Below are 25,323 nucleotides of genomic sequence, written 5' to 3'. Positions count from 1 at the left end.
GATTGCGATTCGTATCTAAGATATTGCCACTTGAAATCAAGCGACATTAAGCGCTGTGTCCTCGCCCATATGGTACTCCCTCCCTCCCCCCCTCCCCCTTCATCCCTCACCTCTTCCCTAAACGAAAGGAAGGGATGTCCTGTTAAGTTCTTTCGTCCTGCTGATAAACCTCCAGGCCGGCCGGCCTCCCGATCTGGTGTCCGATGCCCTCGTTTTATTTATACCACCGTCCGTCCGTCCGTCCGTCCCCCCCATCGCCCCCCTCGGGCAAACGGCCCTGGGGTGTGTTGCAGTGTGAGTGTGTGTGTGTGTGTGTGTGTGTGTGCATGTGTGTGTGCAGTCATACATCCACATCTACCTGCTGCCTCGGGAGACGGATACTCCCCCCCCATTCCCCACCCCCCTTGTCCTCCTCGGGTCCGGAGCGACATTGGAACAAAGTGATTAGGAGAACGAGGGGCGAGTGGTGGTCGGGGTCGGGGTGGGTGGGGGTGGGGGTCTGGCATGTGAACACGGGGGATAAAAATAACCTCGCTGGCCCAATTTGGAGTTGGAGCCCACACTGTCTCTGACAGCCGTCCCTCCATAAAGACAGCGGCAGAGTTTAGGTTTATGGTCTTTTTTTGTAAAATCTCCTTTATTGATGGTCGTTTTAAAGGGCCGGTACCCTTTGTTGAACGTCTCGAGGTACACAAAGGATGGAAGAGGAGAGAGATGACAAAGAATCGCTCAAAAGGCAATCTGTGTGTGGTTAGTTTGGAAAAATCTGTACTTAAAATGGATCTGATAGTGGTATAATAACACATGCAAACTAAACACTTCACGCACACACACACACACACACACACACACACACACACACACACACACACACACACACACACACACACACACACACACACACACACACACACACACACTCACCATCCTCTTCTCATTACCACAACCCCTTCACAAAGCCTGAGCCCCCTCATCACGTCAAGGATAGCCCATTAAACTGCCCTGTGCGTTTCTGTGTGTGCGCGCATGTGTGTGTGTGTGTGTGTGTGTGTGTGGGTCCGCGTGCGTGTCCGTGCGTGCGTGCTTAACCGCGGTTTCCGGTGTAAACGATCAAGAATTCAATCAGCGATCGACGACCCACAAGGAGAGCGACGCAGGAGGACATCGGATATTTCCACCCGGGGGCGGCCCCGGCTATATCTGGCAAGGCCGGTTCCTTTGGCACATAGCTGACATCGCGGGCATTCACGGGCAAATCAGTGCTACGCCCATTGGGAAACATCGGACAACTGTCGAGTACAGGTGACATCCTGTGGAAGAAGTGTATATATATAAATATGTGTATATATATATATATGAACGCAAATAACATTGAGCTGCAAAGATGTGATGGGTGCTATTTGTGGACGGTGAGGGGATCTGAAATAGCGAGGGGTGAGTGGGGTGGGTGAGTTGGGTGAGTTGGGTGAGTGTGTGTGTGTGTGTGTGTGAGTGTGTGTGGGGGTGAGGGGATGAGGGGGGGTGGGATTGGGTTTCATTTATAAGCCCCCCCCCCCCCCCCCCCCCCTAACCTTCCAACCATCCCCGTGCTCGGAGCTGCCGTAGCTTTCTGTGAATGAGGCCCCGGGCTCCGGTGGCAGGGTGGACCCATCCCGGGGGGGCTGATTTTAAAACACAGGTGTTGACCTTAGTGGAGTGGCAGAGGAGCAAAATTAACCCTCCTCCCCTCCTCCCCCCCTCTCCCCCCTTCGGCTCCCCCCTCCCCCCTTCAACCTTCCTTCTCTCCCCCCAGACCTCGCGAGGTTGAAGGTGGGGAGGTTGATGGCTGTTACTACACCCCCCCACACTCTCTCTCTCTCCCCATCTCTCTCTCTCTCTCTTTCTCCCTCTATATTTCTTCCCCCCCCCTCTATCTCTCTCTCATTCCCTCTCTCTTTCTCCCTATCTCCCCGTTCTCTCATTCTGTCCCTCTCTCTCTCCCTCTCTCTTTCTTCCCCCCTTTCTCTCTCCCTCATTCGTTTCTCTCTCCCCCTCTTTCTCTCTCTCTCTCCCTCTCTTTTTCTCACTCTCTCTTCTGCTTTCTCTTCCTCTGTTCCTCCTTCTCCCTCTCTTCTTTGCCCCTCTTTCCCTCTCTCTCTTTCCCTCTCTCCCCCCTTTCTTTCTCTCTCTTCATTTTCTCTCTCTCTCTCTCTCTCTCTCTCCCTCCCTCTCTCACTCTCTCTCTCTCTCTCTCTCTTTCTCTCCCTCTCTCTCTCTCTCTCTCTCTCTCTCTCTCTCTCTCTCTCTCTCTCTGTACCACTGGCACCCCCAGTCCCCTATGGGGGAGCACAACTGGTGTGGGGGAGTCGTGGGTGTGGGTGAGGGGGTGAGGATATGGATTTCCTGAATGTGATGCTGGAGTTTGAGATCAGTGATAGACTTCGTTAGTGACAATTTATGGGCTGACCAGGTGGCCGCGGTCAACATTGAGCCAACGAGAAGCATGCTACATAACATAAAATATAAATATGATACTGGGCTTTTCTATGCTAGATGGTACATCTTGGCACTTATTATACGCACATATTGTATGTTGAACGTCCTGGCACTTAAAAATAGTACTTAGCATCATGTAGCATCTTATCCTAGCTGTCTTTGTTGTATACGGGGAATGGGTTAACCTAGCGATTGTTAGTGCGTGGCGCTTGTTTCTACGAACATCCTTGCTGTACCGACAGCGATATAGTGTAGTTTCTTTCTTCTGACAAATGTACTTATTGTAAGACGCTTTGGATAAAAGCGTCTGCTAAATGCCCTGAATGTAGATGTATATCCCCCCTCTCAAGTAAATATTCTGTAAACATCCAACACACAAAAAACAACAAAGTATACAACCAAAATGTCTACCATAAATGAAAATGGACAAAACTGTACCCTGGGCTTCGTCCATGACAGAAAATGACTGGATGACTGTTTGAATACGGTGTATTGAAGTATTTCGTTAGCCTTATAGCATAATCGACTAAGTCATATTTTAAGGTTCATCTTGTATTTGGTTTCCGAAATGCCTAAATCACATTGATGACTTTGGCAGATAGCGATTATGGAATGTCAAAAGCACTCTGATTGGCTTATGATATAGCCAATGATGCACAATTTGGCCAAAATAGGACTTATATAGGACTTATAGCAATAATGCTATGAGGCAAACGATTTACACACACTAACCCCCACACCTAACCCTCAGCCTAACCCTAACATATTGTATTGTTTAGTTAGCATACATCAAAAAACTGAAAAAAATTAAATAAACCAAGAAGCCGATATCATGAATGACCCAGGAGCCCAAAAGGGCCCCAAACGCACCCGGCCTCAGCTGTGGCGAACAGACGGTGTCGCTGTTAACCCAAACTATAGGGCCGCTGTTCCCCCGGACCCCTGTAACCACTAAACCCCCCTGCCTCAAGCTGCAGTTGTTTCAGGAGCAGGCCTTCGTGTCATCATTCTGCACCACCCCCCCCCCATCCCTGCTCTCTTCCCTCCTCTTTGCTCGCTTTCGTTTTTCTTCGACCAAAAAAAAGTACGGGGGGGGGGGGCTGAACAGAGGGAAAACGCCGGGTTGGGGTTGGTGGGGGTGTAGGGTGTCTCAGGCCCCCAGCGCGAACAGCTGAGAGGTGTGATTTCACAGGCAGGCCCCCTCCCTCCCCTTACCCATCTACCCCGCCCCCCACCACCACCACCACCACCACCACCACCGCCACCACCACCGCCCCAACCAGCACCACCACCCCCACCCACCCACCCACCCACCCAACCGGCCCCTGTCAGAGCCGCTGATTGGGCGGGACAGGGGGTGCTGGAGAGGTCCCCGGCCCCTCCCCCCCCCCCCCCCCCCCCCCTAAAGGACACCAACAGGTGGGGTGTGGGCGGGGCCTGTCCCTGCCGGCCGGCATAGAAAAGGCGGCCGGCCCAGGCCTGATCAGAGCACAACCACCGGGCCGACTGACACACAGGAGGAGCGGGCCCAAGGGTGGGCGACGGAGCCGCAGAGCCAGGGAGAGCCAGGGAGAGAGAGAGGGAGAGAGAGAGGGAGAGAGAGAGGGAGAGAGAGAGAGAGAGAGGGGAGTCAGGGTAGGTCTGGAGGAGTTGGAGTGGTTTGAGTCGGGGGCGGTGGTGGTGGTGGTGGTGGTAGGGGTGGAGCAGCCGGTGTCGTGGTGGTCTGCTGTGTGTGGGACAGAGTGTCCAGGGCCTCTGCGTCGGCGGCAGTCTTTCCGTGATAACTTTTTAAAAGCCCGGGGAGGTAAGTGGCCTGGTGTTGGCGTCCTTGGTGGGCCGCGAGGCCGCCAGGGGGAGGGGTCGACATGTGGAGGCGTCGGTTTGCGTGGACACGGTGGTCTTCATGCGTCGTTGTTGTGTTTTATTCTCCTCACGTGTCGTTGAGCAGTGCTAAGCGCCAGGCGTAAGGAAAACAGTTGTTAGACACAAACACAGACACAGACACACACACACACACACACACACACACACACACACACACACACACACACACACACACACACACACACACTATCACCCCAACACCTTGGGTCAAATGGCAGGGGGGGGGTAGAGGTGTCTGACCAGTGAGGTAAGGGTGGGTAGCAGTGTCCCTCACAGGGTGTTGACCACATGGTGGCTGAGAAGGCTAGTAGTTAGCATGCAGGGCTTTAGCTTAGCGACAGTTCAGCTAGTCAGCGGCGTTGTCTAAACCGGCACTGACCTCCAGCAGCATGGCCAAGACGTCCTCTCAATGCACCACAAGGTGAGTACAACGTGTGTGTGTGTGTGTGTGTGTGTGGACTTTATACTGTGCCTGGATGTTGTATCAGTGTGTACTCTGCTTATCATGACGTTTCCGAGGTATATTTATTCATCCTTCCGTCCAACGCGAATCGGTCCGTTCCATTAAGGTTGCTCTGACATGATGTGCGTGTGTTCGTTTCTTCTGTGTGTGTGTGTGTGTGTGTTTTGTGTGTGTGTGTGTGTCTGTGTGTGTGTGTGTTCTGTGTGTATATGTGTGCATGTCTGTATGTGTGTGTGTGTGTGTGTGTGTGTGTGTGTGTGTGTGTTTTGTTTCAGGAGTAAACCTCCACCGACGTGGTCAGTACATCAGCTCTGTTCGGACTCCACACAGTCCTTTGTTTCAAACGCAATCCTACGGTTTTAACCCCAAGATTACTGCCACACTAAAACCTTAACCTGTCACCCCATCTCCTCCCATTGGACGGCCGAGGATTTGTGACCTCACAAATCCTCCTGTCACCCGAACCCCCGAAACGAAATCTAACACTCAACGAACGACCCAATCACACCACAGCAGCGTAGCGCCTGCCTGCATCTGTCCCAGTGCCTCGCCGTCTCCTCTCCCAGTGCATCTCCCAGTCACAGCTCTCTATTGTTGCTCTCCTTCCCGCCGTGCGGCCTGTGAAAGGCAGCTCTGTGTGAGTGTGTGTCCCAGCGGGAGGACCAGTTGTTGCTCCTTGTGAGGACATGCTTCCTTATATGCCCATATGAATACGCCAGTTATGGAATGTAAGGAAGTGTGTGGTCTCAAGGGGTCAGGATCACCGCGGCAACACCGGAAGACGACAAAAGAAAGTAGTCCCCTGTTCTGCCCGGTTCTGTGTCAGGGCGGATCTCTGTGTTTACTTGTGTGGGTGTAGTGGACCTGTGTCAATTTGACCGCTGGCATGATTTATTCCAGTGGGTGATTTTGTTTTTCTGGATTGATTGATGGTGATTGTTAAATGTTTTGATTAATTGTGTTTTTTTTGTAAATGTTTTCAAATGACCTTGTCTCAGTCCCCATCTGAAAGTGTGTGTGTGTGTGCATTTGTGCTTGTGTGTTCCTGTGTGTGTGTGTGTGTGTGTGTGTGTGTGCTTGCCAATGTGTCTGTGCGTGCTTGTGTGTGTGTGTAAGCGTGTTTTGTCTGCTTTTGTGTGTGCCTGTGTGTGTGTGTAGGGGGTGTGCCTGTGTGTGTGTGTGTGTGTGTGTGTGTGCGTGCACAGCCCTTCCATTGAGACAACAGGTGAAGGGCTCTTGGATTCTCCCTCCCTTTTACCATGCGCTAGCAACAGTTAGCATGTGCACCCCTTCCCTTCTCGGAAAGAATTCCTCCCCCTCCATCCCCCGTCCCCCCCTCCCCAACTGCTGACAGTTGGGAGAGATTGACGGGGCACAGCTGTCACCCATTATAGCACCCGTGCACTTTAAAAAAAGTGAAGGGTGGGGGGGTTGTTCTGTCATTGGGGCTAAGGTTAGCCAGGCTAGGGGACTCACTATTGGTCAGTTGAGAGGCATACTTTGGAGCTTTGCAGTAATAATGCCGCTAGAAGGCGAATGCTAAAAGCAAAAGATGGGATTTTGTTTTTCCTGAAAAGCAAATCTCGTAATTTGCGCTTAAATGTGTGCGTTTGGTTTTGGTTTTGAACTTTAAACTGACCTGTAGCTCCCTCTCTCTCTTTTCTCAGGTAAGGCTCAAGAACGCGATGACGTCACGGCCGTTCTGCGGCGACGACGTCTACCGTCCTCGCAATCGTTCCTCTTCAGCGCTCTCTTTACTCTTCTCTTTCCTGTCATTCCCATCATCTGTCCTTCTCACATTCCCTCTCCTATGTCAATGCCTCTCACTCTCTCTTTCTGATTTTCAAACATCTCACTCTTTCCTCCTGCCTCTCGTAGTCCTTCTCTCTCTCTCTCTCTCCTTCGTCTTCTCTCTCTCTCTCTCTCTCTCTGTTCTGTGGATCTCCCTCTGGCAGCTGAAGCTACACGCCTTGCTGTGGCTGGTCAAACGGAACCAAGTCAGGTGTTTCTGTGAGGTTTGGTCCCTTTCAACCAGCTACTGCGTCGTGCATTCAGTCAGCAGACATCAACGAGACTCAAAGACAAAAGTTGCATGTTACTGAAGTTCCTATGTTGGCCGCTAGACGGCGGTATTTCTCCATTGCATTGGCCTAGTGATGTCGGTGGCACATGATGTCGGTGGCAACTCCTGATTATCGGCTGTTTTTTTTTAAATGATTTCATATAAGTAGTGTTGTCTGTAATGGTTTTGTGTTGTCATGCTGTTTATTGGAAATAAAAATATTTGATTGCCAATATTGATACAGTTTCTATTTGTTTAAATGTTCATTTACTGTGTTTGAACATTTGGGATTCTCGCAATGTCTCCCTGTATTAATTTCAACACCACCTGCAATATTATCATCTTCATCCGAAATCATATTCTTGTAGCACTCTAACACTCTTAGTTACACACAATGATCAAATTCATCAATCGTCATTTAATTAAGAGCCATTTTCAGAATGATATAATTCAACCTGCTGTAGAGAAGAATCTAGTGGTGTTGTACAATATTCTCTGTAATTACACATTTTTCAAAAAAATAAAATAATGATAATAATAACTCTGTATATAGGCCTATTCATTTATATATATATATATATATATATATATATATATATATATATATTTTTATATATATATAACTTATACCATATATATTGGCTCTGGTTATAGGCTTTATATAAACTACTGTAATCTCACGAATAAGTTAATAATACATAATCTAGAGCATTAGATTTAAATTGTGTTGCTCTATTTAAAAGCTTTACCGCTCAAATATATAACAGTAACATTAATTTTAAAAGAACACTTCCTAAATCTCACCAAGCAAAATATAATTTAGTAAGGGACAGTTCTCTAATAAGAAAATCGAACATTCAAAGACTATCTAAATTAGAATCATTTTTAATCTAAATTAGAATCATTTTAATGAAATTAAACATGCCTGTTCTCCACTAGTTGAACTCCTCATTAGTTCACTACCGCTGGTGTCCACCGGGGGGCGCTGATGCCTGTTCATCGCTAGTCGACCCCTTCAGTGTTTCAGTACCGCTGGTGTCCACCGTGGAGCGCTGATGCCTGTTCACCACTAGTCGACGCCCTCAGTGGTCCACTACCGTGGCTGTCCACCAGGGGACGCTGATGCCTGTTCATCACTAGTCGACTTGCTCAGTGTTTCAGTACCGCTGCTGTCCACCGGGGAGCGCTGTGAGATCCAGTCACTAGTACTGACGGTGAGGGAACCTCCGGAGCGGCGTCGTAAACATGGCAGACAGCGGGGTGACAGGTGAGTCTCCTGGAGAAACAACAGTTTACTACAAGAAAACATGTCGCTATTAAATAACTAACGCTTCGTGGCGAGTGCTGGGGAACGACCCGTGACACAATAAGTGGAGTGTTTCCACAGCTCGTCCCCTGACGAACAAGTTGATGGTTAATTTGTACTGCTAGCGTTAGCCGGTTGTACTAGCATTACCGGCGGTGGCCGCTTGTTACATGTTGCTATTGAAAGTTATTGCATCATCCGTCTGTGTACGCATCAATGTGTGAAAAATGAATTGTCATATTCGATCCGATTAGCATTGTGCTACTTGTTGCTTCTGTTGAGCCGACTCCCTTTAAGGACGTGGTTGCCATGAGGCTCAGGGACCAAACTTGAGTTATCCGTCCAGGAGCCATCTGGACTGTTGGGGCTTGGGTCAGCGTCACGGTGGAGGCTGCTGGGCACTCAGGGGACGGTGTAGGGGTGTAGAGGACGGTGTAGGGGTGTAGAGGACAGTGTAGGGGACGGTGTAGGGTTGTAGGGGGGTAGGGTGTAGGGGGCAGTGTGCAGGCTATGAGATTCACAACACACGCAACTCTGATGTGAACAAGAACTCGTCCCTCGCTTTTGTTACAGATGGAGCTGAGAAAAAAGACATCACGAGAGTGAAGGTGAGTCTTCATGACGGGCGTTTCAAACACACTCGGGAGGTTTGACATTGCTGTTGTTCTGAGAGACAGATGGCTTCATGGTACATAGTAGTAGTAGTACCACAAAGTGCTAGTGTATACAGTAACGTGTTTAGAAGACCAGCCAGTGACCGATCTACACGCACCCGTCCTGTCCGCGGCAGAATGAGGGGAAGGAGCTGTCAAAGGAGGAGAAGCAGAGGCTGAGGAAGGAGAAGAAATCGCAGAAGAAGAACAAAGACAAGAAGGATGAGCATGACGCGTTGGCGAGCGAGAGGGAGAAGAAGCACTGCGCCCCCTCCGCGCTTTCACAGCCGGCCGCGCACAAAGGTACGGGACGGGCCGCCACTGCAGCTCTGCCTGTGGAAACGATGTCTGTGAGGATACGCCACCGTTTAAAGTGTTGTTGTGGTAACCATGGTTATTTGTTGACTTGTTTGTTTAGACAGTGGCCATTCGTTGATCATCGGTAAATACAGAATCATTTTATATTGAGTGAAAGTATGATTATATCACTAGGTTTATGTTTTTTTGCATGAGCTTAGAATTCATCCAGTGCTTGGTTCTTCACTTGAAAATGTAAGGATTTATTTGCGCTGAGAAATCCTCTTATCTCCCTCTCACCCGCCAAGAGCAATGTCTTGACCTGCCTTCTCTCTGTCTGTCTCTCTCTCTCTCTCTCTTTCTCTCTGTCTGTGTCTCTCTCTCTCTTTCTCTCTGTCTGTGTCTCTCTCTCTCTCTCTCTCTCTCTCTCTCTCTGTCTGTGTCTCTCTTCTGTGTGTCTGTCTCTGTCTCCTCGGTCTTCCTGTGTTTCTTTCTCTTCTCTTTCTCCGTCTGTCTGTCTGTCTGTCTGTCTGTCTCTCCTGTGTCTCTATCTCTTCTCTGTCTCTCTCTCTCTGTCAATCTCTCTCTCTCTGTCTCTCTCTCTCTGTCTCTCTCTCTCTCTATCTCTCTCTCTGTCCCTCTCTCTCTCTGTCACTCTCTCTCTGTCACTCTCTCTCTCTCTGTCTCTCTCTCTCTGTCACTCTCTCTCTCTCTCTCTCTCTGTCCCTCTCTCTCTCTCTCTCTGTCCCTCTCTCTCTCTCTCTCTCTCTCTCTCTCTCTCTCTCTGTCACTCTCTCTCTCTCTCTCTCTCTCTGTCACTCTCTCTCTCTCTCTCTCTCTCTCTGTCTCTCTCTCTGTCCATCTCTCTCTCTCTCTCTCTCTCTCTGTCTCTCTCTCTGTCTCTCTCTCTCTGTCCCTCTCTCTCTCTCTCTCTCTCTCCCCCCCCCCACTCCAGCAGAGCCAGCCTCCTCTCCACCCGTCCCGGCGGGCGTCTCAGAGCCTCCCGCCCCGGCCTCCGGCGCCCCCCCGGCAGACAAGCCGGCCAAGAGCAAAGCGGAGCTGAAGGCGGAGCGTAGGGCCCGACAGGAGGCCGAGAGGGCCTCGAAACCCGGCAAGAAGGGGGACCCGGGGCCCCAGTCCACGGCCAGCAAACCCAAGGCCCCGCCCAGCGAGCTGCAGCCAGGTACCGGAGCGCCGGGAGCGGGACAAGCTAGTGGTTTAGGCTGGTTTGACTTCCAGCCTAAAGGTTTGCCTATTTTATGCCCCAAAAGGCGCTTCTATATAAAACTACATCCATTCATGCACACATTCACACACCGACGTCGGTATCAAACATGTAGGGGGACAGCCGGCTCTGCCAGCAGGGGGATCAACCCGCTCTACCTCCTGAGCTAAGCCGAGCCAAACCCTTACAAATATCAGTCCAGGGCACTTTGGATAAAAGTTTTAAGTAAATAGTGCTGCACAGAATCAAGATTTTCTGCCTCGGGATGTCCCAAGCAACGTAAAGGGTTTATTGTTGTAATGGCCCCCTTCTTCTTCTTGTTAAATCACCAAATGTTAAGAGATTTAAGTACTCAAATGTCTTGTGTGAAAGCGTTTGTTCTCATCGTGTTTGTGTTTGTTCCTGGCGCTCCTCCAGTGTTGAAGAGGCTTCCTGAACATGTCCAGGTCGACAACCCTGAGGTTCTAAAGAAGCTGGCCAAGAAGTTGGAAAGGCAACAGGTTGGTACTTGTTTGCGTCTGTTTTCAGGGCCCCCCCAAAAAACACACCAGTATACATCGGGTCGTTGGCTGTTATCCGAAGCGCGCCGCATCCAAGACGACGAGGGCGATCGATCCAGGCCCACGATACGACTTTACATAGCTACAAAAACAATGGCCGCTCATTCAGGCCAGTGTTTGATTTCCCAACTGTCATGACGAGAGCTTGCGTTCCTTGCCTGCATGTGACTGACGCTAGCACTCCTCCTAGACCCCCGGTCGCGGTGCTGCTCTGAAGGTATCGTTGTCAAGTCCCCGGGGCCCGACCCCCGTGGTTCTTTTTTTTCGTTCTTGGGGTATTTTAATCGGTCTGTGTTATTTTGGAAATGGGTAAAAGGCTCACTGTGTTTGTACACCGGCACTATGATAGAGAGACACACACACAAACAGATGGCTGGTCTTTGTCGTGTTGTGTTTGTGATTAGATTAGTTGAGTTGTTCCAGAGGTTAGTAATTTGCTGTGCTGTTTTTTATTTGCTTTGTGTGTGTCTTGCTGTGACGCGTTCGGTCCGATCAACTGACCTTTTTGATCAACCTTTTTTTTTTTTTTTTTTTGCAAAACACCAATCGAGAAATGATCACATTTATTTTCCCTCAATAATCAAAAACGTTTTTATTTTGTAAATTCTTAAAAAACTGAATGGATTCACTTGTTCGAAGCAAAGCCCGTTTAGACAAAGCTGAGCTGTACTGAACTCTTTCTCCTGTTGCCCTGACGACCTCCAGATCCCCCTGCGGTCCGACTACGGCTACAAGGTCAGCCTGTTCTCCCACCTCCACCAGTACAGCCGCAAGACCCCCCTCACACAGCAGCTCAGGTAGGCCCCCGGTGCATCTCCTCCACACGCGCTCACACACAGCAAACCTGCATAGTGGGGACCCTCTAGCCTAAACTGCATACAAGTGTTCACTCGTCACACATGTCATTATTAAGCTGGTAGGTGGCGGTCTTTCTAAAGGATGCATCCATACGGGTAGACTGCAGACTTTGGTGTTTGAAACATTACAGCCGAGTCAAACGTGTGTTTGTGTGTTTGTGTCTGTGTCTGTGTGTGTGTGTGTGTGTGTGTGTGTGTGTGTGTGTGTGTGTGTGTGTGTGTATGTGTGTGTCATGATTTGTCAATGTACTATGCTGCACTTTAACTATTTTGGTCCCTGGATTTATTGTCTTTTGTGAGGACTGGACTAAATTGTTACTGTGTGTGTGTGGGTGTGTGTGTGTGTGTGTGTGTGTGTGTGTGTGTGTGTGTGTGTGTGTGTGTCCCAGCATCCCCTCCACGGTGATCCACCCGGTCATCGTGCGGTTGGGTCTGCAGTACTCCCAGGGCATCGTGGCGGGCTCCAACGCCCGCTCCGTGGCCTTGCTGCACGCCTTCAAACAGGTACCTCCCCCGACCCCCCCACAATGTATCACAAGGGCCCATCAGGAACCCCCCCACAATGTATCACAAGGGCCAATCAGGTACCCCCCCACAATGTATCACAAGGGCCAATCAGGTACCCCCCACAATGTATCACAAGGGCCAATCAGGTACCACCCCACAATGTATCACAAGGCTCAGAGCTTCGGATGTGAGCTTGGATTGATACGTGTATTGCAGTAGCTTATGTTTTAAATTGTGTTTAAAACGGCATCATATTAATATTGCCAATGTCAGTATTGCCCTGGTTTGTGAGTCAAAGTTTCTGTAAATGTTCTGAATCCATTTTCTCTGTCCTTCAAGGTCATAAGGGACTACGTTACCCCTCCAAACGAGGAGCTGTCTAGAGATCTGGTGAACAAGCTGAAACCCTATATTAGGTATTTGAGAAAACAAGTTTACGTCCAACTTACCAAAATATCATCAGCATACCATATAGTTTTTGATATTGTGCTAGATAAAGGGGCAGACAGTAGGTCATATATTTTTCTGCGGTCCACATTATGAACACATAATATGTAAGTAAAAACGTTCTCCTTTCAGTTTTTTAAATCAGTGTCGCCCCCTGTCTGCGAGCATGGGCAACGCAATCAAATACATCAAGAAAGAGATCTCTAATATTCCCAGTCAGTGCAAAGAAGAAGAGGTGATTGTCCCCATCATTTCTCAATTCCACAATCAACAGAACACCCATCACAAAAAAAGACATACGATCACTCCCTCGACACCATTACGAATCCCTTTTTCTCGCCACGCTCAGGCCAAGACCAAACTACAGGCCTGCATCGAATGCTACATCAACGAGAAGATCGTGCTGGCGGCCAGAGCCATCTCCAAGTACGCCATCGAGAAGATCAGCAATGGCGACGTCATCCTCGTCTACGGCTGGTGAGGATCCAGCACGTTCCGGCTCGCCCTGCCTCTCCCCGGCTCAGGGCAGATCCCTGAGATCCGCCCTTAGCCAGGGAGAAGCAGGGATCTTCCCTGAGCCAGGGTGCAGCCCAGCCAGTTTTATACGCAACGCTGGAGCGACTCAAACGGCATGGATGACCTCCATGAAGATCACTCTGTAGCGTGTCCACAGCAGGGGTTCCCAAACTATTATGGTCAGGCCCCTCTTTGGGAAACGGAAGTCATTTGTTCACGTACCGTCAGCAATTTGGCCATTCTGCCTCACTGCAACACACTCAATTCTCCCTTCTGTAGTGTATTTACCAGTACGTTACACAGTTGACGGACAAAGAGTTCCCAAAGAGGACACACTACAAAAGCGACTTAAATCGAGAACGTGAGTACTTTTAAATGTTTTAAATCCCAGAAGGGAAATGTGCGATTCGTAGGACACATTGACGAGCAGGTAACGGTCATAAGGACGTGACGCCGAAGTCGGCCTACATGTAGACTACAGGTGGACCGTCACATCCTGAGCCCCTAACCGCCTCACCCCTGAAGCCACCATCCTACACCCTACCCTCCACGCGACTCGACCTAACCTCTTCTCCCCTCTGGTCCCGCCCCCCCCCCCAGCTCCTCATTGGTCAACCACATCCTGTGCGAGGCCTATGAGAAGTGCCGGCGGTTCCGGGTGATCGTGGTGGACAGCCGGCCGCGGCTGGAGGGCCGCGAGGTGCTGCGGCGGCTGGTCAAGCGGGGGATCAGCTGCACCTACGTGCTCATCTCCGCCCTATCCTACGTGCTGCCCGAGGTGCGTTCAGTCAAACTTTATTCGTATGGCTTGCTTTTTACGCGCAACGTGCTGAAGTACCACATGCCTCGCGAGGGGGGAGTGGCGGAACGAGATCATGAATTACAGTTTAAGAGGATTAAACTGAAAGAGAAACAAACTTTAAAAAGCTAGAAAAAAAAAGGGATTGTTTTAAAAAGATATGGACCGATGGTGACAGCTGTAAGAGCTGAGGACCGTAGAAACTTAATGCTGCTTCCCCTTAGGTCTTAGTTCAGCACCTAAGGAACTGGTTTGCTGTTCCTGTAAGCAAGACAACCACTAATGAGGTTCCGAGCAGACTTCTAAAGGTCATACGATTCTGATACCAACAATGAACTCTTGGTTGTGCAAACTGTCTTCTCCCACTTCCCTTGTCTCGAAACTCAACCTCACAGTGAGACTCTCCCTGAAATACCTGGTGTTTATCATCCGCTGACTGACAGGTGTCCAAAGTGTTCCTGGGGGCCCACGCCCTATTGGCCAACGGCTACGTGATGTCTCGCGTCGGGACGTCCCAGATCGCCCTGGTGGCCAAGGCCTTCAACGTGCCCGTGCTGGTCTGCTGCGAGACCTACAAGTTCTGCGAGAGGGTGCAGACGGATTCCTTTGTGTCCAACGAGCTAGGTACGGCCTGCCGCCACTCGCTCCCATACCCCGACCGCCAGGAAGCAGTCCAGAGCAGGGCGAGGGTTGTTTTGATCCTCAGCCGAAAGGTCCTGGGTTCGATCCCTCGATAGGCCTCCCCAACGCTCGACCTATCGACGAATACGAATACTACGCCACTTTGGGTAAAGGTATAGTTTACCCAAAGTGAATAGTTGTACTCTACGGACGTGTACTTCGAGGATGTTTTTATTCTCGGCCGAAAGGTTCTGGGTTCGATCCCGCGTTGGGCTCTGTCCTGAAGGCTCTAATTTTGCATTAACGAAATGTGTCTTGAATGGGAATAGCGACGTCGCTTTCGATAAAGGTTGCATCTGTTAAATGACTAAATACTCTACGGGTGTGCACTTAGGGGCCGTGTTAGCGAGAACTTTATCGACTCGTCGAAAGACGCACACCGTTTTAATTTCTCAGACTGACGAGCGTGTTAAGCATGATCGGCGCTATCGACTTCCGATCTTCGTTCCGACGAATAACGCGCACGCGGCAAAAAACAAAAACCTAAAACGTGAACGTGTGACCTCCAGACGACCCCGACGACCTCATGGTGACCCGGAAGGGGAAGACCCAGCTGGAGGGCTGGCAGCAGGTGTCCCAGCTGGGCCTGCTGAACCTGGTGTACGACGTGACGCCGCCCGACTTCGTGGACCTGGTGATCACCGACCTGGGCATGATCCCCTGTACCTCGGTGCCCGTGGTGCTGCGGGTGAAGAACGTCGACCAATGACCTCACACACACTCTGTCACACCCACACACCATCGGAACCAAGGGCCGTGCTTCTGGCATGCAATAAATATATATCTGAATATGACATGGTTGGTTGGTTTGTTATTCTTTTCTTAAAATGAGTTCATTTGGTTTTCTTTTGGGGAGGGGGGCAGAATTAAAGATTTTCGTTTGTATACATCTATAGATAGATCTATAGATTTATATGACACTTGTTCAATAAACAATAGAATCTCATGCTACATCCAATGTGCAAAAAATGTTGAGAGGTTGACATATTTTCTCAAGGCAAATACTGTTTATAAGTGAAGAACCAAGCAATAGAAAAAGGTTTATGCTTTAGAGATCTGTATATAGAGGCTGTTGGTTTAAGCTTTCAGTTTGAGTGGAGATTATCGTTATCGAGGACCTAGCTATGCTACTGCTATGTGGCATACTTCTAAGGGAGTCCAACTGTGCTTAGGACTGCTGGTTTCAAGTTATTAAGTCTTCTACCAGACAAGGTATGGAAGAAGTGTTAGCAGCGCATATTGCATATTTGACTGATGTCTATTATGCGTGTATACAGCTATATACGCATTACTAAATATACAGTATGAGGACAATTTTAAACATCGGACTTAACATTAGTATTTATCTTGTGTAAAATGTAACCAACAATTTGAACTGCATTTTCTTTAAGGTAGTGTTTTAAAAATACATTTCTTAATAAATCAAGTTCTGATGGCAAAAATCTTTATGAGGAACAACCACGTCCCATTATGAACTCCTACAAAAAGTCACATTAATGCCCAATATGTAAACTATGGAAAATGCCTACTTACTATGCCTACTAACACAAAATACAGCATAATCTAAGTTTGTCAGTCTCGCAACAGAACGCTATGAACATGCGTATCTGTACATAAAAAAATCGTATTATTGCTCATAATACATACAGCTACAAATTCTTTAAAGTAAAATTCTGCGTCAATGTAACATTGAGCCCTTTCAATTCCCTCCGAGGTCAGTTCTATCATTTTAAAACACAGCTGATGATCTAGTCAGTTACATCAGGTAAAGTTATCAGTAAAAGGTTAAAAACATACAATCATTTTTAAAATACAAATAATGTCTTCTTTGATTTCCCTTGATTGAGACATAGATGCTTTGAAAAATAACAAAAGAAATCATAAAATCAAAATACAGTTTGGAGTAGTGGCAACATGTCAGTAGTAAATTAAAATGGTTTCAGTTCAAAACGTGTGGATATTAAAAACAAGAAGTAAAGCTTCCAACCAGGAAGCTTTTTAAAAAGGTCAGTTGGTCTTGACTTTGCGTCTCTGGATGACCCAGAGCAGGATGGACAACATCACCATGCCGACCCCGATCGGAGCAAACACCTGGATGAACGGGAACTCCCCCTGTCGCCAAGGTAAAAGCGTACGATTCATGAATCAAAGTGAGAACAGAGGAGAGACACCAGCAGGGTTCAACCGACAACGGGACCGTTTTCTGTCCTCACCCAACCTGATCAACAGATAACAGTGTTTAGGTGGAGGGGTTGGCCACTACTTGATTAGGCATTTAGCAGAAGCAGCATTAATCCAAATCCTCCAAAATAATGTCCTTAATTAGCATGTAGGGCTTAAGCTTCTTATCCAGGGATGCATTAGATTACTACATGTGTTTGGCTGATGCTTTTGTCCAAAGCGAATAACCATAACTGCGTTCAACACTGAAGATGCCAACCAAAAAAGTGAGAGAATCCTGGAAGAATACATTATTCTTTGCCGCTTAAGTTTAAAATGCAAATGCTGCAACATAGAAACATTGCATTTTTTCTTTTCCATGCCTGGAGGTAACACTACACTGCGAACGTTGAGGTCTGCAGCTGACCAGCTGACCATCCCCCCCCCCCCCCCCCCCCCCCCCCACACACACACACACACACACACACACACACACACACACACACCTCTCGACGACATTTGTATCCATGGTAACCGTCGATGCAGCGGCAACTGAAGAAGCCAGGTCCGTTGGGGGCACAGCAGGAGTTCTCCGGGCAGTAGAGCGCTGTGGGGACATCCGTAATGTCGTGAGAAGGGTTTCAGGGGGACGTGACGTTAGACAAAAGGCAGCTCTATATAGTATAGGGACATTTGTAAATATCAGACTTAACATTAGTATTTACATTGTGGAAAATCGAACAGAAAATATGAACTGCACTGTCTTCAAGGTGGTGTTGTAAAAATTACATTTAGTAAATCAAGGTCTGATGGCAAAAAAATGTATGAGGAACAACCACTTCTACAAAGTAACATTTATGCCCAATATGTAAAATATGGAATATGCCTAAAATACAGCATAATCAAAGTTTGTCAGTCTCTCAACAGAAGCTACTTAGGCTTATACTAACGGCATGTACTGTGGAACTGCGCTGGACTCACTTGTGTGTCTGGTTTCATTGCACATGCTCTTCTGACCCCGACAGATAACACTTCCCTCAGAGACCGCAATCGACTCCCATGATGCCTTGCCTCCAGGGCACAGCAGGTTGGTAGGCAGTAATCTGGAAAAGGGGCGCCAATAAAGCAATAAAAAACACCTGATCCAACTGGATTGGACTGGTCACCATGGTGTCGTATAGCGCAAATAAAGTCTGAGCTTCGGAACGTACTACTTACATTTCATTTAAAGCAGAACAGCCTTGAAACACAAAGTCACTGATGTTCACAATGGGGTTGCCGCTGAGGTCACTGGGTGGCAAAGTTAAAAAATAGTTATGATAGTAAAACGTTTTTATCTATAAAATAAATGTGATAAAGTTCAATATTTATACTTATATGCATTTCAAGTTAGGTGTATGTGTTTTGTTAATGAATGGAGGCAAGGCAAACATGACCGTCTGGGACAGACATCACTGCGGCTGTTAAAAGATTGACTTTGTCTTATAGCCAGCCAAACCGGTGACCTCTTGATCTCAGGATTGTGATTGACTTTCGGAGGAGACTGAAGTTCTAATCATCAAACGTTGTGATAAGGCTCCAGCCTTTGTGGTGTATTAACTGAGGCCCGAGAGAATTCACATACATGACAACCGCTGTAGACGCATCTTGTAGGTCGTCGATCTGGTTCAAAGAACAGTTTGACAAGTCCAACCTGCAGATCAAAATATAAACACACTGTAAACCTAAGGGAGGTGTAAGAGAGACATCTAGCTGGCCTCAGCTATATGAACTAGCAATCATCAACCGAGAATTACTTTAGAAGAAGGGTTAAAAGGGTGTAAGTGTAAGGTTAGGTCTCCTCCATTAAAGGCTCACCCTATGACGTGCACCGTGGTGCTGGGGTTGAGATTCTGGAAGCAGCATCGTCCCTCGACCCGGCCGTCGGAGGAGGAGCAGAAACGGCCCACCACGGTGTCGTTTAACAAAGTCCCGTTGCAAGTGTGACATATCTGCAATGGAAACAGCAGTAAGTGGTGAGACTACACATCCCATTGTGACAAAACTCTGACCTCATACAAAAAGAGGCAGCTTCACAGATTTACATTTGAGTTGTAGGTGATGTAGCTCCAAAACATATCTAGTCTCTTATAATTACCTGCAGGTCAGCAAGATGGCAACTTGTGTGTATTATAAAATGAATGATGAAGACAACCACTGCTCTTCTTGGCTGGAGGCAACCAGCATTCATTTTGATCGAATGGTCATAAGACCATAATATAAATTAAAACCCTCTACACATCAAGTCTATTGGAGGGTATTCTTTAGATAAAATCCCTAGGCGGTGTTAAAAGAAGACAGCATCTCCCCGGCTGGCCTTAATCCAAATGAGGGGTTTCTTGTCATATTTCAGTTCTATGAGTACTGAAACTGAAGAGGTAAACAAACGTCATCTTGAGCGCAGTCAGCTTCTTCGAGCACCTCCTTCCTGCGCAGCGTTGCGCATAGGCTCACGATACATAGGTACAAGTTTTACGTTATATTTTTCCTCAACGTAATTTCGTACAGGAAGTTATTCACTCAAGATGCTGCCACCTTTATTATTAACGAATTATGAATGGGAAATATTGCCCAATAATTTAAATCTTGAATCTGATTTTAAGACTTTCGTTAATTCTTTATTTAGTTGTCTTGTATGTATAGTTTAGTTCAGATTTTCACACAGGCTAAAACAACGGAAAATAATTTTGTGACACTAGTTGAAAAGATGACCTTACCAAGTGACACATGCAAATGTATCATATTTTACATTGTCTCACAATTAAAATATTTGATACATAAAGAAACTCATGGTTTAGACTTTAAACCATGAGTTGACTTTCTCTCTCCCTCTCTCTCTTTCTCTAGCTCTCTTTCCCTCTTCCCTTCTATCCCTCTTCATCTCACTCTCTCTTCATCTCTTTCTAGCTCTCCCTCTCTCTCTCTTTCTCTGTCAATTTGGAGAAAACCATTACAGAGGAAAGCTACATATAAGGGCCTTTTTCAGGTAAAACCGGATACATTCAAACAGACGTGTAAACATGAATACTCTCTTTAAATGTGTATAAAACAACGACATCGTAAATACATCTCACATATATTAAAGCAGCGCCTCACACACGTTGTGTAACATCAAACAGCCACCCCTCTAGTGAGCAGCAATGGTTTGACCCGATGGATTGTTGCATTGCTCCTTGATGGGCCATCAGATACATATTGAACACGTTAAAGACAGAGGACACCTTTGTCGACCCGATAGCTCAGCTCATATCGCCTCTTTTCTCCCGTTATTATCCCCTTCTGTGCATTATTTCTCTTAAATCTCGTAATAATACCGGACAACCCCCCAGGTTTGCCTGCTTGTCCCCGCTGGTTTTGCGTTACTGTGGGCTCCTCGACGCGGGGCTCTGCGGGAACAATCTGCACATTTCCTTCCCGAAAGTTGAGTAGGGTACGTAATTTAACGGACGTGTCTACATGTGAAAAACAGGGATTTACGGAGGGGGGCATTTGTGACTCATCCCCCAAATGAGAAGCGGACGAGGTAACAATAAAGGTATAATTATTATCACTGGCTAAACATGGCTGCTTCCCTGGCGGCGGGGATAAAAGTTTAGCCCAGATGTGGGAGAAGTTTGATACGAATGGTTTCCTCTGGCATTCGAGTTACTGGCTAAACGAAACTTGTCACCAGTCTCTTCCAACCTGGTGCGATTTTACCACTAGAGAGCTGGCCCCTAACACCGCTCGGTGGACCGAGAGCTGCCCCCTGACACCGCTCGGTGGACTGAGAGCTGGCCCCTGACAACGCTCCGTGGACTGAGAGCTGGCCCCTGATACCGCTCCGTGGACTGAGAGCTGGCCCCTGACACCGCTCCGTGGACTGAGAGCTGGCCCCTGACACCGCTCCTTGGACTGAGAGCTGGCCCCTGAAAACGCTCGGTGGATTGAGAGCTGGCCCCTGACACCGCTCCGTGGACCGAGAGCTGGCCCCTGACCCCACACCCCACACCGCTCCGTGGACGGTGACTGCAGTGGCCCCGCTGACGGTGGATAGTAGCCCGGAGCCAACGGGGCTGTGAAGGACTCACTGCGTCGATCCTGGTCGTCTAAAATGCATTTCTCTATACCTGAGACAGAAGTTCGTTCGGGGGAAAATGGATCAACCTTTGTGGTGAGATTAATTTTGTTCAATATTTTGATATCTTCAGTTCACACATCCTATGTGCTGCTACTGTAGAAAGACCGTTATCTGTAGCTTTCCTCTGTAATGGTTCTCTCAAAAGTGAAAGAGAGAGGGATATACAGTTATACAGCCTCTCACTTTGTGTATTCGACCCCACTGACCATATCCAAACAGCTTGCTTGAGTGAATATATCTTCAATGGGGAAGTGTGTCCCTGCTAATATAGTCAACACAACCCAACACAACCCAGTCAGTGGTCCTTAGCCATACTACCTCACAGGGATGACCATGTGGACATGGTTAACATGTTATGCAATCCAAAATACTTGCAGCAAAGTTACCAGTGGTTTCCTAATCGAAACAAACCAGCCAACATTGAAACCTTCTGCTAATAAGCTGATGAACAAACCAAACATGGCTAGCGTCTCACATGTGAATGCACTGGTGTTGTTGTGGAGTTGTCATTGCACTTGATGGATTAGATCAACCCATCACAATCCATTCCCTGCCCTATATGCAAACAAAAGCCCTGTGTTCTGTGAATGTTCTCAATCTGCACCGTTTGAACCCATGTTAACTATTCCAGATTTATTCCATCAGGCTGTGTTTTGTTATTATTGTACAGAGTTATTTACAGAGTTGCTTCCCCTTAGCAACTCTGAGACCGAAATATTAGTGAGGCTGTATGTTTCTCTGGGTTCACCTCCTTGTGGTTAACAATGGTCTTGCAGCAGGATTAGTTCTTATGAAAGGTATATGACTCACCAAGGGATGGGTATTATGTATACTTAATGTTATGATCAATAGTAATACTCTTATTGTTTTGTTCAACCCTGTAAACATCTGCGTTTAACGTTTCAGTTTGGTCCAGACAAGTTTATTCTTCCAATAAAAGCCTCTTATTCATGGGATCAATAGTTTGTATAATGCTGCACACAGAGTTGTCAGTAGTGCTAGTTTTCCACTTGTTCTATCTCTGGGATGCAAAGTTATTTCTGGGTAAAGTCTTGACACTCAGCTCTGCATGCTGGGTTTCACAATCTCTATCATTATGTGCTTTTATAGGAACAAATTAAGGTGTGTCTGTCTGTCTGTGTCCGTATGTCTGCGTGTACACATTCGTCACGAATGCCGAGGAATACAGATTCATTTTAGGAGGTCTAAGCATTGACATGGATAATATGCAGTGGAGAAGTGACTAACACCATCCATTTGAATAAACATAACATATTTTTCTGGCTAATATTAGCTCTAGATCCACACACACACACAGACACACACACACACACACACACACACACACACTGTGGTTATGACTGTATTGCAGTGTTGTTTGGTAAGGGCTAGTCTTCTATGAGCAGACTGTGTGACTTCCGCTATAGCAGGTTGCCAACAGGATATAAATAGGTGAGTTTGCAAAGTCCAGAGTTTTTTTTGTGATCTGCACCTTTGAACCGTGAGGCTGTAGAATGTGCACTGTTTGCAGTGAAAAACTGTCACGTTTACAATAGTTTCTGACCATGTTTGTGGGGCAAACTTTGAAACGAGTGTAGTATAAAGCCGCTCTTCATATGCTAGGACTTTGTTTACTGCAGTTTCTTGTATTTCCTCGTTAATGGGCTAAACTTAAGACACTGTTTGTGTTTGCTGTGTTGAAATTATCCAGGGTTGTTTTGTTTGGGGTGGAGGGGAGATTTACTCTACTTTAAGTCTGGAGACTTACTAACTTAAAGTAACAGTGTGAGAATGCTTCTGTAAAACTTTAATCTGCACATCTCAGATCCTTTTCTAGCAAAGAACTTGGGTGTCATTCACAAAAAAATTCCAGTCAGCACTAGCAGTCAATTATGAAATCCAAAACAAGTTTTGTTTTGACAGGTGATGTGTGTTTTCATGGAGAAGATGTGGGCTACTCGCACATTACACTATTCATGCAAGAAATCGTTCCACCAAATCGAGCACCACCTTTCGATAATTTTCTCAGCTGCGCTTTTGTGCAGACTTTGTAGAAGAAGCAGTTTTTAATCAAAGAAGGGTATGGCGTGATGGAAGCTTGTGTTCCATGCATGACAGCAGTTCCCTGGGGGGGGGGGGGGGGGGGGGGGGGGCGAGGAATGAGTCCCCTCCGACTGTAAAACAATATTTATTATTCCTAGATAAATTATGTAATTGAAAACATACATTTATTAGAAGCCGACTCCACTTTAAAATAATTTGCACCGAAACACTTTTAAGGGTTTTGTTTATGCCCCTCCTATTTATCAAGCTCATTTGTCTGGCCCGTTTGTTACTGTAGATCATTTGGTAAGGGATATTATTGATATCATAGATTGTGGTCCCCACCTAGTTGTGAGGAGATTACATTTACATTTACATTTAGGGCATTTAGCAGACGCTTTTATCCAAAGCGACTTACAATAAGTGCATTTGTTACAATAAGTACATTTGTCATAAGAAGTGAAACAATATATCGCTGTCGGTACAGCAAAGATGTTCATAGAACCAAGTGCAAGTATTACAATCGCTAGGCTAACCCATTCCCCGTGTAAAGCAATGATAGCAGCTACTGTAGATGCTACACAATTAAGTACCTTGAATAGGTGCAATGTACAAGTGCCAGGACGTACAACATTCAATGGTGGCTGTGCATTGGTTTCTATGCAGAGTCGAGGTGAACTCTGAACAGGTGAGTTTTGAGGCACAGAACCAAGGAGATCTGTGCCTTGGTTCCATGGCGGAGGAAAGGTGTCGATGTGAGCAATTCCGGATTACCTGAGTAACCCCGGCCAACAACTAACTAATTGACATTGACAACCAAGCCGTGGTCAATACTGAAGTCCCCTACTCTGTCCGAGGAAGAGATGCTAGTGCTGTTCTTTAGCTAACCCCCAGACTAGCTCTCTTGAAATAGACCAGCTAAAAAGACAATTCCTCAAAATGATTTCCTCTGCAGTGTAGACCGTATCTCAACAGTTTTTTCGTTCTTCATTTCTTTTTCTTTTTTTTTTTTTCCCATCAGACGGCAAAAGACTAAGCTTGAAAGAACTTCAGCTTTGTTCCTTCTTGCAACATGAGCGCTGCATGGTTGATAAAGTCCACTGTTGCCTTTTTAAAGGCAAAAAACTAAACCAAGGCCTGCTAACCTTAACCAGCATCACATCAACAGTTCGATCTGAACAGCCCAGTTCCAAAAGTCTGACGAAAGCGCTGAATACATTTCACACTTTATTCATTTCCTTCTCCCTAATGAACTCAGAGAGGCTGCCGTTAAACTTCAGACGTCAAGGCAGTGTTTGAACGGATTGCTTTAGTTTCTGTGGTGGTTTGGGGTCTTGTGGGTATTCAGATGTGAAATGAATTATCAAGCAGTGACATTATTGCTTCTTCTGTGGTTTTGCTGAATTTGTACTCTACAATACTAGTCTTCGGTCATCTTTTTAAGGTTTAACTCGGTGGTCCTTTATAACCATCTTACGCTAGTTAAATATGGCTATTGCAGCAGTAATGTTACCTGAGCTCATCTTTACATCTGAATCTATCCGCAGTACCTCCCTAAAGCTTCCCATACAGATCGATGGGGTTGGTTTTTGAGGAGTGTATCCTTGTGTACCCTCTCCCCCTGCACTGAAGCAAGTAACCATGCTTGACTTTTAATTGGTCTCTGCCCTCCCCCATCCCAGGCCTACAACATCCACGTCAACGGAGTACTGCACTGTCGGCTGCGCTACAGCCAACTCCTGGGCCTCCACGAACAGGTGAGCAGCACGCCTTTCAAGCCATAAGTCGACGGGTTGATTTGATTTAATGGTCCAGCCGTCCCCTGTCTCTGGTTTGATTGCAATGGATTGTTGCATTGCTGCTTGATGGGCCATCAGGTACACATTGAACACGTTAAAGACACAGGACACCTTTTCTTTTTTAAATTGAATTGATCTATTCTCGGTTTACATAAAGGTCTACACTAATTAAATGTATTTATGTGCTGTGCTTTTTTCTCTCTCGTACATTTCAAAGTCAAATCGCCATGGGCACACGGCATGACATTTGCATCGTCTCCGTTTTCTAATCAACTGAATTTAAATGAACCTCGACGAACGCTGTGGTCAGTGTGTCTCCTCTTCCCCCCTCAAATCATTCCTTGAAGGCCATGTGTTTTATTCACTCCGAATGTTTTCAGGCCCAGCTGGTCGAAGCCGAGACTACACAGTGTGTTTTCCAGGGGTTGTA

General features: G+C 47.1%; 3 protein-coding genes across 4 annotated transcripts in view; 2 read left to right on the top strand and 1 right to left on the bottom strand.

Annotated features, from left to right (window-relative positions):
* The first annotated feature begins 8,102 nt into the window (after window positions 1-8,102).
* eif2b4 (eukaryotic translation initiation factor 2B, subunit 4 delta) lies at window positions 8,103-15,513 on the top strand. 2 transcript variants are annotated; one of them, XM_079753889.1, is made up of 13 exons: window positions 8,103-8,151; window positions 8,764-8,798; window positions 8,981-9,146; window positions 10,099-10,323; window positions 10,783-10,865; window positions 11,631-11,722; window positions 12,172-12,286; window positions 12,629-12,705; window positions 12,869-12,971; window positions 13,086-13,213; window positions 13,853-14,030; window positions 14,495-14,675; window positions 15,242-15,513. In XM_079753889.1, exons 1-13 carry the CDS (start codon window positions 8,130-8,132, stop codon window positions 15,439-15,441), a joined length of 1,605 nt encoding a protein of 534 aa, XP_079610015.1. In that variant the 5' UTR covers window positions 8,103-8,129; the 3' UTR covers window positions 15,442-15,513. The 2 variants fall into 2 exon arrangements, with proteins under 2 accessions (XP_079610015.1, XP_079610014.1); XM_079753888.1 differs by having other exon boundaries at window positions 10,096-10,323.
* A 336-nt stretch (window positions 15,514-15,849) lies between these two features.
* Window positions 15,850-19,280, bottom strand: atraid (all-trans retinoic acid-induced differentiation factor). The gene is made up of 7 exons (XM_079753348.1): window positions 19,030-19,280; window positions 18,750-18,883; window positions 18,517-18,585; window positions 18,111-18,182; window positions 17,874-17,995; window positions 17,399-17,499; window positions 15,850-16,844 (listed from the first exon to the last, which is right to left on the bottom strand). The coding sequence occupies exons 1-7, from the start codon at window positions 19,120-19,122 to the stop codon at window positions 16,740-16,742; spliced, it is 696 nt and encodes a 231-aa protein (XP_079609474.1). The 5' UTR covers window positions 19,123-19,280; the 3' UTR covers window positions 15,850-16,739.
* An 862-nt stretch (window positions 19,281-20,142) lies between these two features.
* snx17 (sorting nexin 17) overlaps window positions 20,143-25,323 on the top strand; it is a 28,152-nt gene continuing 22,971 nt past the window's right edge. Inside the window, exons 1-2 of the mRNA XM_079753749.1 lie at window positions 20,143-21,084; window positions 24,777-24,851. Coding sequence (XP_079609875.1) covers window positions 21,025-21,084; window positions 24,777-24,851 — 135 coding nt within the window. The 5' untranslated portion in view covers window positions 20,143-21,024. The remainder of the gene's footprint in view (window positions 21,085-24,776; window positions 24,852-25,323) is intronic.

The sequence above is a fragment of the Pollachius pollachius genome, assembly GCF_949987615.1.
Source record: "Pollachius pollachius genome assembly, chromosome: 16".
In the NCBI taxonomy this organism is placed as follows: Eukaryota; Metazoa; Chordata; class Actinopteri; order Gadiformes; family Gadidae; genus Pollachius; species Pollachius pollachius.
The sequence above is the reverse complement of the archived record's forward strand: the minus strand, read 5'-3'. Positions and strand labels throughout refer to the sequence as shown.